The sequence below is a fragment of the Paralichthys olivaceus genome, chromosome 19, assembly GCF_024713975.1.
Source record: "Paralichthys olivaceus isolate ysfri-2021 chromosome 19, ASM2471397v2, whole genome shotgun sequence".
Taxonomy (NCBI): domain Eukaryota; kingdom Metazoa; phylum Chordata; class Actinopteri; order Pleuronectiformes; family Paralichthyidae; genus Paralichthys; species Paralichthys olivaceus.
Window position 1 is genome coordinate 19681274 of NC_091111.1, and position 12799 is coordinate 19694072.

At 44.6% G+C, this 12799-nt stretch overlaps 1 protein-coding gene across 3 annotated transcripts in view; it reads right to left on the reverse strand.

The window, feature by feature from the left end:
* The window catches only part of col12a1b (collagen, type XII, alpha 1b), an 83967-nt gene that overhangs the window by 32725 nt on the left and 38443 nt on the right, over nt 1–12799 (reverse strand). For all 3 annotated transcript variants that reach the window (XM_069515391.1, XM_069515390.1, XM_069515392.1), the window contains 17 exons: nt 11995–12134; nt 9023–9152; nt 8568–8707; nt 8288–8417; nt 7547–7686; nt 7267–7396; nt 6898–7037; nt 6671–6800; nt 6431–6570; nt 5108–5237; nt 4595–4734; nt 3291–3420; nt 2809–2948; nt 2592–2721; nt 592–731; nt 349–478; nt 48–187 (listed from right to left, as the gene is read on the reverse strand). In XM_069515391.1, coding sequence (XP_069371492.1) covers nt 48–187; nt 349–478; nt 592–731; nt 2592–2721; nt 2809–2948; nt 3291–3420; nt 4595–4734; nt 5108–5237; nt 6431–6570; nt 6671–6800; nt 6898–7037; nt 7267–7396; nt 7547–7686; nt 8288–8417; nt 8568–8707; nt 9023–9152; nt 11995–12134 — 2300 coding nt within the window. The remainder of the gene's footprint in view (nt 1–47; nt 188–348; nt 479–591; nt 732–2591; nt 2722–2808; nt 2949–3290; nt 3421–4594; nt 4735–5107; nt 5238–6430; nt 6571–6670; nt 6801–6897; nt 7038–7266; nt 7397–7546; nt 7687–8287; nt 8418–8567; nt 8708–9022; nt 9153–11994; nt 12135–12799) is intronic.

Consider the following 12799-nt stretch of genomic DNA (forward strand, 5'->3'; position numbering starts at 1 on the left):
TCTTCATGAGGGGGGGTGAAGCACAGGAAGTCAGTCTGACATCTCACCATGTCCTCGGCGCCGCCGGACGCAGGGACGTAGAAGATGCGGTACTGGCGGACGTTGCCCTCCGCCGGCTCCCAGCGCACCTTGAGGGAGCTGGTGGTGGGATCAGTGACCTGCAGATTCTTCACTCCGCCCAGAGGCTCTGTCAACACAACAGAGGGGCGTGAAACTGCTGTCACCTTCACACCTGAGGTATTATTATTATATATACATATATATACATATCTATGTATATATATACATCAAGTGCCAGGAGAGTTTTCATGAATGAGATGTGGTCACAGCTGCTCTGTCCAAACTCACTTGTCTTTCCGTTCTCCGTTGAGCGTTTCCCCTCCACGTCGGAGTAAATGGGCACCAGCGTCACTTTGTACTCGGTGTCCGGCTGCAGCTCTCTGAGAACAGTGTTGGTCGACATCCCGGACACCTGAGTCTGCAACAACGAGACAAACGCGACGGGAGGTCAACATGCAATTATAAAGAATATATGATTTACTTTACTTCCATTTGTTAAAGGCTGGAGGAACTGAACAATGTACATCATACCATGCTGTCGGTTCCTCCGGCCGCGGGGACGTAGATGATTTGGTACTGCCTGACGTCGCCCTCGGCTGCGTCCCAGCGAACCCTCAGCGAGTTGGTGGTGGGGTCAGTCACCTTCAGATTCTTCACTCCGCCCAGAGGCTCTGAAAGACACGTGACAAATCATCGTCTGGAACGAGGGCTCGCACACGATCCTGCACCTCGTCGGACCAGATGTCTCAGAGTCCTGGAGGATGTCAATCACACGCAAGCGTCTTTGTCGTTTCCTGTGACCGTCTAAACTTTGTGGTCTTCTATGAAACACAAACATCCTCATTAAAAAGTCTCTCAGACTTGAAAGAATTCCCCCAAGGTTGAAGTAACTGCTGCAAATAATTCGGAGCATTTGTTTCGTCCTGCAGGGTGCACCAGATGGGCGGGGGTACCACATGAGGAGTGTCCAGATGTATCCAGGAAGTTGACTAAACTTTCTGGCATTTATTCTTTTCTGTTGTGAGCCACAAATGTTCGTGTGCACACGCTCTGTGTTCGTGGTCTTAAAGGACCACTCAGTTTATTTGTTTTCATCTCAGCATGTCGTCGTGTTTTCATTTTCAAACCTGCGCTCAATGAACGACCAGACGAACAGTCTAATAGCGTGATTCTCGTTTTTCTATTTTTATCTTTTGATTCTTTCTAGATTCTGTTGTGTTCATTTTCATTGACTGGGCTTTATCGGAGGAGGAGGAGGAGCTTAAACTGAGTGTTTGAGACAGAGGCTGAAGAGAGGAGCTGCAGCGATGGACAGTCTGAGAACGGAGACGTTTTCTGAACTTTAGATCATGAAAACCAACTTTTAAAGCTGAGGCATCAGAGCTGGCTCGAGATTAGTGTGAGTGACATCTCTGGCTGAGCTCCATCCACATCTTGTACAAACAAGAGAAACTTGGTTAAATGAAAGCAGAATTAACTGTGATACACGAAGCGTGACGCCATTTACCAGTTTACCATCAACACAGTTTCTTGGTGGAACGTGGGAACCTCGTCCTTCCCTCTCACTTACATTTCTCTCTAATAAAGATTTAAAATACATTGTACTGGAGAACAGAAACATGTAAAGGAGGGACGGGCTCCACTCTCAAAGGCTTGGTTAGAGCTTTGTCCTGTCATTTCCATTGTTTGCTTCTTATTACTTTTTTATTGTTTTCATGCTCAGTAAAAAAAATGTCTCCTCTGCTCCCTCAGTTCTTCTGTTGTGCATCAAGTTCTAATAAAACCAACTTCCAGTAAAAATAAAGATCCACCACGTGAATAAATCAATGGGAGCTTTACAGCAGCATTGTTTTGGAGTAAAACGTTTGTTGTTCCGATGCGAGTGAGACGTTCCTGGATCACTTTAAAACCTGTGGATTAAACTGCTCGATGTCTCTGAGACAGAAATAACGTACAGGCTCGTGACGCTGCCTCTCGACTCTCCGCTGACTGATGATGCTACGGGTAAATCTTTACCCGTTCATCAAGTCGTTACCAGCTGCGACATCCATCTTCATGGTGCAGCCCAGCTTCTCTAAATCTTTAAAACCAGCTACAGACGAACAAACTGAAGGATTTACAAACTGCTGGAAAACGGTGAATCTCAAACTCATGATATCCAACAAATAAAGACATTTTAAAGTACTCCTGCCTTTTCTCTGCCAAATGTTGGATTTCAGTTTGGAATCATTTTCTCTGTTAGTTTCAAAACTAAATTTATATCATAATAGAAACAAAGATACTGTGTCATGGCGAAGATTTGTGCCAGAGGAACAAGACGTTAAATTAAATGAGTGAAGTCAGAAATAATCGACAGTGTCTGTTTAAGTCCTGCAGCTTAACAGCGAAATGGTAAAGTTCAGACGTGTCAGAGTAGAAAAGGTTGACAGGAAACAGCCGAGTGTGGAGGATGGTAGACAATATGTATATTATGTACACAACATACATATTGTCTCCAGTGTTTGTGTGTCTGTGTGGAAGGATTCACTCACTTGTCTTTCCCTTCTCCGCCTGTCGTATTCCCTCCACGTCCGGGTAAACAGGAACCACAGCCACGTTATAGAGCGTGTCGGTGTCCAGGTTCCTCAGGACGGTGGTGGTGGTGCCACCGGACACCTCCTCCTGTTCCACACGAAAACATCCGTCAGCAACGAGTCGATGATTGAGACTGACTGAGTCCAGCCCGTGAAGGAATCAAACTGTTTTTACCATTTGTTCTTCTCCTCCTGGTTCAGCAGCGTAGAAGACTTTGTAGGTCCGCACGTTGCCGACAGCTGGATCCCAGCGGACCGTCAGAGTGCTGATGGTCGGGTCGATCACCTGCAGGTTCTTCACGCCACCCAAAGGATCTGAGGAGGAGGAGGAGCATCAGTGACTGAGTGTGTGATTGACAGACTGAATTAGTTTTGTAGCTGTGAGACGAGGACGTCTCCTGTCTGAGAGTCTGGAGCCTCGTGTTTGTTTCATCTGATCTAAACACTTTAACGAGAGGCCAAAATAAATCTTTTGATACGTTATAATTTAACAAATGGACTTTAGACTCTGTGGATCCATCGTCTTTGTGTTTTCTTCGTTCTTTGAATGAGCTTTAGTTTTTTGAACACATTTAGTGAAAATGACTTTTGGCTCAGCTGTGTCGTTCCTCTCGGAGCTCGGGTCATGCCCATCAATCAAAAGACTCAAACACTCACTGGTCTTCCCGTTCTCAGACAGCGGTTTGCCCTCCATCTCGTGGTAGACGGGCACCAGCGTGACCGTGTACTCGGTGTTGGGCTCCAGGTTCTTCAGGACGGTGGAGGTGGTGGTTCCAGACACCTGGTCCTGGTCGGGGGAGAAGAGAAACGATTTTGAACGAAGGATTTGGAGAACGGTTCGAAACTCCATATCCAGGAAATGAGGGGTTTGGCGGACGCAGAGAGATTCTCTGCAGGATGACTAAACGATGTCACAGCTTAATGTCTCCTGAGATCCGATTTCTTGGACGCGGCTTCGGTCAGGAATTGTCTTTGTGAAACTCAGTTACGGCAGAAGCTCGGAGACTTTAACAAACCGTCCAGGGACAATCTGAACCTTCCAGCAGCAAACTGGCAGGAAGGAGAGAAAGTCTTCCTACATTTGTTCTTTGTCCTAAAATCTGCCTGTGGGCTTTTTCTATTGTTTCTCGATCAGATCCTCTTATTTCAGGACATGTCCTCAACCGAGTGACACAATCTGGTAGGTAATGAAATGGACCCTTCAAGACGTTGTCATCATTTTACAGAAAACACATCAAAAAGTCCTGGAGACGAGTCAAACTCTCCCACATCCCTGTCAAACGTTTCCAGTTGGTTGTGAGAAAATGTAGATTTTAAGGGAAACAACATGATCCAGCTGCTTTCATCTTTTAATAACTTCATATTCTGACACGAGAGAAGAGAGTTCCTGCATGAAACTGCTTTGGACACGAGAGCAGTGCTCTTATGCTGCTGCCATTTCTCCACAAGTGATGAGGGAACTTGAATTTGAGGCCAGAACTGAATCTGCTCACACAGTTTTATTTTACATAAAGGAATACAGAGAGACTGAGAACGTTTTTTTTTTTTAAAGTGACATTATAGAGAAAATTGTGAGAGATTAAAAAAAAAAAAAGACTCTCGCTTGATCATTCTGACGTCACTGTGGCTAAAGTGGTTTGAGTTAAAACAAACAAGTATCTCGTTTCAGTCGTGACCGGCCGAGACGCTAATGGAGCGTGGATGAAGGTTTCGGCCTCTGTTGAAAATCCAACATCTGGAACCGACTGTTACGTAAGACTGGACGGATTTCTGCCGCTCAGCTTCTCTCGGTTTTCACAAAAGATCAACTCAAGAAAAGTGTTGAATCAGTGGAGGGGGAGGGGCGATAGAAATGGAAGATTTTACTGTCGTTACTGAAAAAATAAGTTCAAACTCCAACAAAAGACACAAAACTAAATAATAATAAGAGTGTTTGTTATTTATGAATCGAGCGATCTTACCACTTCCTGATCTCCTCCGGCGACCGGCACCCAGATCACGATGTATTCCCGTACGTTGCCCTCGGCCGGCTCCCAGCGGACGTTCAGAGTGCTGGTGGTCGGATCAGTAACCTGCAGGTTCCTCACAAGACCCAGAGGCTCTGAGAGCAGAAACCAAACAGGAAGAGAAATTTAGAGTTTGCAGGGAAGACGGGGTTTGCCAGGAAACGTCACTTTAGGTTTATTCAGTTTTAATGTGCTTTTGAGTGCAACGACCTCAACTTAAGACGTTTTTAAAACCACCTGAAATCCAACTTATGAACAAACTTGCAATCCAAAATAACTCAAACGTGAAAATATCTACATTAAACTAGAAAATGGAGAATTTATAGTTTTTATATGAACGTTTACGTGTTTTGCTGCCGAACTTTATCACCAACAGATCAGTTTAACCACTGAGTCCATTCCTGGCAGAGCTCGTACGTCTCGGACAGAGGAAGTGTTTGATTGGGTTTTCAGGACACGCTCACTCACTTGTCCTGCCGCTGTCGGACAGACTGGGTCCGTCTCCCTCGGCGTAAACGGGCACCACGGTGACGGTGTAGCGGGTGTCGGGCAGAAGCTTCTCCAGGACGGTGGTGGTGGTGCTCTCCGACACTTGCTCCTGCAAGGAAACATGCGGTGAACTGTCAGATACTTTGTGGAGCTGCACCAAGAGGCTGAATTCCTCCCAGCTCAAAGAGCCGTGACCTCTGACCTCCAGCAGGTGAAAGTTCAAATGTTTCCCTGAGGAAACAGCTGGTTTCTCAGGCTGCTGCACATTGTACAGACATTAACACTTTACATGTTTGGGCTTAAGTTCCAATCATCTTTATCTGTTATATCAAAAACTTTTTTGTACCTTCTTAACATTTTCCACTGAAACCAGCTGAAAGAAACGACGATACATTAAAGTGAACTGACAATATACAGTAAATAAAACATTCCCCAACGTAAATAAAAGTTTATTTGTCATTAAAAGATATTTTTTAATGGTTAACTTGTTCTTCTCTAGTTTCATTTGCTCAGGAATTAACTTCTTAAGTTGCGTTAAACTGAGTCGACTCCAGGATGAGTAATGTTTACTGTTAAACCTTCGGAAGCTTTTAACTTCCTCCGGAGCAGGTGTTGAAAACTCCTCTGCACAGTTTACTCCAGACAAACACCAGGTAGAAGTTACGACATCGATGGAGACAAATGAGGCGTTTCAAACAAAGGTGGATCTGTTATTTCACAGCTCTTTACATTCTGAGTCTTATCGAGTGTGTGGACGGCAGGCGTGTGATTAGCAGGATTTCCATGTTGTAAGATTTGGGTCTACACGTGCACGCTGCGCCTCGTAAGCATGCCGCGCAGCGACGAGGGATCCAAGCTGCCAGAGAGGATTTAGGTCTTATTGTGAGGCAACTGCTCGACGGTATTAACACGTCAGAAAGACTGACACGACTAAATCCCTGCTGAGGGCTTTGATCGTTTGGACAACTCAAACTCAGACTGAAAGTCTTTTGATTAACTTCTCCTTTAATCCTGAGTGACTGTCTGACGAGCGTCTGTTGAATTTATGTTGTTTTTTTTTTACTGCAAACACAAAGAGCCAGAAACATTTCAACCAAGTAACACGGCAACAGTGACAACAACAGACGAGCCGAACAGTGTTCACTCATTTGATTGTTTTTATAAATTTAACTTCATTTGACTCAAGTTGAGCTAATTTGGTTCAACCCATTTTTACTCCGCTCAAGTTAACTGACTTAAGTTGAGTTAACTTGATTTAACTTAAGTTGATTTCAGGTTAAATCAGCCTGACTCGAATCTTACCACGATCTCCAGTCCTCCGTCTGCAGGAGTGTAGATGACTTTGTAGCCCTGAACGTTCCCGTCAGCAGGGTTCCACGTCACCGTCAGCGTGGTGATGGTTGGCTTGGTCACTTTCATGTTGTCCACTCCGCCCAAAGGCACTGGGAATATGGACATGACGTCAGAACACGGTGTGGTCACATGACGTCGTTCAAAGCATCCTGGAAGGTTTTTGAGATTTAAAGTTCTGAAGTGACTCACGTGTCTTTCCGTTCTCTGACTGGCGTTTCCCCTCCCTGGCCGGATAGACCGGTAACACCGACACCGTGTACGGCGTGTCGGGAAACAAGTTCCTGAGGATGATGGAGGTGGTGCCTGCGGGAACTTGCTCCTGTTCACAAAGACAAATGTAAATGTCTCTGTTGTTTCCTGACCTGATGATGAGTCTTTATTTGTCCTGAGAGGTGAGACAGGTGCAGCGGACTCACCATCTCCTCTTTGCCTCCGGCGACGGGCACGTAGAAGACCTTGTAGAGGCGAACAGCGCCATCTGCAGGCTCCCAGTCCACGGTCAGAGAGGTCATGGTGGGGTTGGTGACCCTCAGGTTCTTCACACCTCCCAGGGCCCCTGGACGACGGGACGAGTCGTAAACACTCGATTACTATTTATCTTTTTACTGGAGAAGTGTGGAAATCTTTTTCTCAAATATCTGATGAAACCAAACGTTTCTGGAGGAAACTGTGACGTTAATGAGACTGAGCTCAGAAACATGAAACTTCTCATTCACACTTTCAACTTTATTATCTGCAGTGACTTTTACTACATGTGTTTATAGAACACATATTAAAGGACTTACTTGTCTTTCCATTTTCAGACATGGTCTTTCCGTCTCCCTCGGCGTACACCGGCACCAGAGAGACGGTGTAGAGGGTGTCGGGCTGCAGGCTTCGCAGGGTCGTGGTGGTCGTACCTGCCGACACTGTTTCCTGAGATCAACAACGGACAACACACGTCATTAACAGACACAGAATCAAACCTTTAATCTGTGTTTCTTTAATAAACTGAGACGCTGCAGGAAATCTTCGAGCAGCATCAGTTTGAGGCAGGTGAACATTTCGACAGGAAGCAGTTCCCACCGTGCTCTCAGCTCCTCCGGCGGCAGGAACGTAGACCACTCTGTATTCCTTCACTCGGCCCTCGGCCGGCTCCCAGCGCACGTTCAGGGTGGTCATGGTCGGGTTCAGCACCTGCAGGCTCTTCACTCCGCCCAGAGGCTCTGAGGAGACACAGGTGAGACAGTTTCACACTTTACTACAGTTCCTGTACTTTACATATTTAACATCATTGATATGTAAGATGTTTAATTTATATTTAATTTGTGAAGTGAAAGTTTTTAAATCCCTTATTATCCACCTCTGTCTTTCTTTTCTTCCCTCAGATGTTTCTTTGCTGATTTTATTCTCTCTATCTCTCTCTATCATTTTCTCAAATATCTGATGAAACAAAACTTTGGATTTCTGGAGGAAACTGTGACGTTAAGGAGACTGAGCTCAGAAACATTAACGACCTTATGTTTGTTCAAATCATTCAAACTTTCAAAATACTTTCTGCTTCAGTTTGAAAAGTGTTTAATGGATGAAAAATACAACTTTATAATCTACAGTACCTTTTACTACATGTGTTTATAGAACACATATTAAAGGACTTATTAATGGACACAAGAATTGGCCTCATTACATTTGTTGAATATAATATTAACGTTCCCCTCTCAGTGAAATCTTAGTACATTTTAACCTTCACAAAGATTTAAAACTTCACCCACAGAATATGTTCTAACTTTTGTACGAGTCTAGATGTGATTCCCTCCTCGGTCTTACTTGTCTTTCCATTTTCAGACATGGTCTTTCCGTCTCCCTCGGCGTACACCGGCACCAGAGAGACGGTGTAGAGGGTGTCGGGCTGCAGGCTTCGCAGGATCGTGGTGGTCGTACCTGCCGACACTGTTTCCTGAGATCAACAACGGACAACACACGTCATTAACAGACACAGAATCAAACCTTTAATCTGTGTTTCTTTAATAAACTGAGACGCTGCAGGAAATCTTTGAGCAGCTTCAGTTTGAGGCAGGTGAACATTTCGACAGGAAGCAGTTCCCACCGTGCTCTCAGCTCCTCCGGCGGCAGGAACGTAGACCACTCTGTATTCCTTCACTCGGCCCTCGGCCGGCTCCCAGCGCACGTTCAGGGTGGTCATGGTCGGGTTCAGCACCTGCAGGTTCTTCACTCCGCCCAGAGGCTCTGAGGAGACACAGGTGAGACAGTTTCACACTTTACTACAGTTCCTGTACTTTACATATTTAACATCATTGATATGTAAGATGTTTAATTTATATTTAATTTGTGAAGTGAAAGTTTATTTTATTATCCACCTCTGTCCTTTTATTCTCTCTATCTGCCCCCCCCCCCCCCCCCACCCTCTTTCTTACAAGGTCTTTCTTTCTTTGATTGTGATTATGAGACAGTAATAGTAATTACTTTTCCACCCCTACTTAAAAATCTGAGTACTCCCCCCACTCTGAATGTTTTAAACTTCCTGTCCCGTCAGACTCTTACTGGTTCGTCCGTCTCCGGAGATGTCTTTGCTGACGCCAGTGGGATAAACCGCCGCCACAGAGATGGAGTAAGGAGTGTCCGGCCCCAGCTTCTGCAGGATGACGCTGGTCTTCTTCCCTCCGACCTGCGTCTGTTGACAGGAAACAGGTCAGCAGTTATTATTAAGTTAGACTTCAGTATTTATTCATCAACGTTGTCTAAATTAAATGTTTGTAGTCTTTTAAAAGGGCTGAAATTGAGCCTGGGGCCTAAAAATGTGTTTAAACATTCTAATGTTCCTGCTCTCGCCAAAAAACCAAACTGAAACTCAAATGCACCACAGTTGCTTCATGTTTTGGAGACTGATCCGTTCTTTCCGAGGACAATGTCCGCAAACTATTTACATTATTTAAACGCGAAGTGAAGTAAAGTATTTCTGTGAGAGAGGAATTCAAGCGGGCGCTGGGGAAATCCTGAGCAAACAAACTGAGCAGTATATCATGAAATGAATACGACAGCGTAAACACATTTGTGAAAAGGCATAAACAGTTTTCCTGGTAGCTAAGAGATGAATAACAGAGCATCGCTCCACGTTTACATCAGTATGTCTGGCATTCAGTTGTTTTTGTTGTGAGAACCATGAAAGAATCTGTGTGTTTGTTCCCAGCAGCTGTTAAACTCACTGCCCGTCCGTCAGCGGCTCCTGTCGAGATCAAGTCAGGAGATTTATAACGATGCGTTCATTTTCGTTTAAAGATTTAACGAAATACCCTTTGAATATTATTCAACTCAGATTGTTGTGAACCTGAAACAAATAGGAGGAAACTGTGGATTTGTTGGGGACTACGTTTGCAGTCCTGTCGGGACACAGTGGATCTCTGTGGCTCGGAGGAATTGAGACGTATCAGAGTTTGGATACAAACACGATAATCTGTCAAATAATAGTTGCTCAAATAGAAAGTATGATCGGATGAATCCCTCAGTTCAGCTGCAGATTCTTTTATTTTATTTTCCGTCTCTGTGGGTGATGAGTTTGATTTGTTCCACAGAGAGACACTATAATAACTCAGTGTGTTTAATGATATCTCATAAAGCATCAGCTCCGAGCACAGCCTGAAAAAACACTCCTCACTTTTATACTTAATTCCCAAATCAGACATCGCAGCTTCTCCACATTTTCCAGAGCGGTGACTGATGTTAACAACAACAAACGTGACAACGTGACACCGGCTGCTCTCACTCCTGATGTGCACACGTGTGACTCGGTGAACGAACCATGAGACGCATTTGTTCTGCTGACATCATGATCCGACCGTGACACTTTGTTTGGGGGAACGCTGTCATAACATCTCATACGCTCTCCTCTCAGGTCGTTTCCAATCACTGGAGTCATCCTGCAGGAACGACAGTTTAGCAGCCGAGCGCAGGAGCGAGAGGAGACGCTGTCACACACCAGACGTCAAATATGAAGAAGCAGCAGCTCAGAACGACGAGACGTTTCTCTGCCAGAGAGCCGAGCTCCTTCAGGACGTCTCTAAGGTTTGAGAGGAAAATCAGGTGGTACTCAGGTTGTTGTGTCCGTGTTGTTGTTTTATTAACACAGAACTCTATAAAACCTCCGAGACGTCACTTCCTGGTCAAACACGTGTGTCACGGTGCAGACGTGTCTTTAAAACTCCAGACACCCCCCCCTCTACATCTGTCCAGTTATTTCTATCTTCATCCACCATCATCCATCTGTTGAGCTCATTGTCTGTCCTCTAATGTCCTCAACAATCAGTGCTGTGAAGTAAAAGTACATTTTACTGCTGATGATGTATCAGTAGTACATGAGTAGTACATGAGTAACTGGCTGTACTTCCACAGCTGCTGGTGACCTGTGTGATGACTGTGCACAGGAAACATCCACATGTTGACGGATTTAGTTCGTCTTTGTTTTCAGACGCCTCATTCTAAAGATGTAACAGAAAGACAAACGTCTCTTAAGGGGATTCCCTGTGAGGGAGAGAAACCTTCCCATCATGTCCAGCAGCTGATAATGGACTTCTGTTTCTGGTTCTGTTTTGGGAATTGTGCTAAGTGAACACACTGACACATTTGACCCAGACTGGAGGAGTCCGCAGCGGTCAAAGAGCAGCACAGCTGGGAGACGCCGCACCCCGACAACAGCAGAACAAAACCTGCGTCTGTAGGAACACGGAGGGGAAATACACCCCGATAAGGAATTCGGTTCATTGTTCCTCTCGTTCACAGCCGGGCGGTGACAGCAGAGGGTTCATGGTTTTCTGGTAAAGCTCAACAATCCAAGAACTGAGGCCAGTTTGGGTGTAAAAGCTAAAATCAACATTTCCGAGATCTCTGAAGTCAGAACTCTATTGTTCAGTGTGACGCAGCTCGACGCACCGATGAGCCAAGTTATTCTCTGTGTGTCTCTTCAGAAAAGTATTTCATGCTGATTCAACCTCTTGAGACACATTTATCGTATTTACTTTAACAGCTGAGGAATTCATTACACTGAAAAATGTCCCATTGGGGCGGAATAAATATAAAGCAGTTTTATTTTCCAGGAGACTGAGCTGACGGAGAATAAATCTACTGAGGTCTAAAATTAGGAATGCACTAATCCGAAAAATGTCTTTTGACTCAAACACAAGATTGATTAGTTAACCTTACCTGTACTTTACCCTCTTTATTTATCGATTACTACAACCCAACTGAATCTTTTTTACTTTGTATTGTTTAATTAATTTATCTCCAAATGATTTAATCTCTATTTCTGTCATCTGTTATGTGTCTGCAGCGATTCCTTCATGGCTCGATATACAAACTGTGCTTTTTCTGACGTAGATTCAAACAAACTAACATTTTAACTACGTGTAGAATAGAAAATAATGATTCTATCTTTTTCACAAGCTGATGACACCTTTGTATTTGTATCTCAACATTTCTCCCGGTGTTCTTTTTTAAAACTGCGATGTCTGTAATAGACTCACCACGAGAGCCTCGCCTCCAGCGGTGGGTCTGTAGGTGATCTTGTAGTTCTGGACGTTGCCGGGGGCGTGGTCCCACTTCACCGTCAGCGAGGAGACGGTGGCGTTTAAAACCCTCATATTGCGAGGGGGCTCCGGAGGCACTGGCAGCACAGAGAGACATGCAGTGAGATGGACAGTAACAATCACCAGTGATGAGGATGAGGATGATGAGGATGATGATGAGGATGATGAGGATGATGATGATGCTCTCACAGTCTCAACGGGTCATGGAGCTGGAAGGATGAATTTTAGGATGAAACATGGGAGGTGATGAGGTTTGATCAATGAAGCTGTTCAGAGCAGAACTGCACTTTAATGACTTCTGATTCAAGTAATTCAGCTTCTCAGTCAGTTCACATCAGTAAACACTGAACGTGTGATCACTGGACAAACAAGAGAATAAAGCTGATAAAATACATTTTGAGGGAACAAATTCAAATGTGTCCCTTTGACGGAACGTATTGTTGATGACATCAGAGTCATTCGTATAGGAATATTTAATAAACTGCAGCTTCTCACAAATAACAGCCGCACTATGAAAAGTTAACTTGGGGGATTATTATACTTATTTGAAAGTTGAACGAGGGGAGTAAAGTTCTGCTCTGATAAACTCCTTTAATTTGAAGTAGAAGTGCAGAGAACTTCAACCGCTGCTCAGAGATGCAACACAACATGCAACACCATGGATTTGATGTTTGAGGTGATGAAGGGTGACGTTACGATGCGATGGATGAACTGCGCCGTGACACGACACAAATGTTATGAT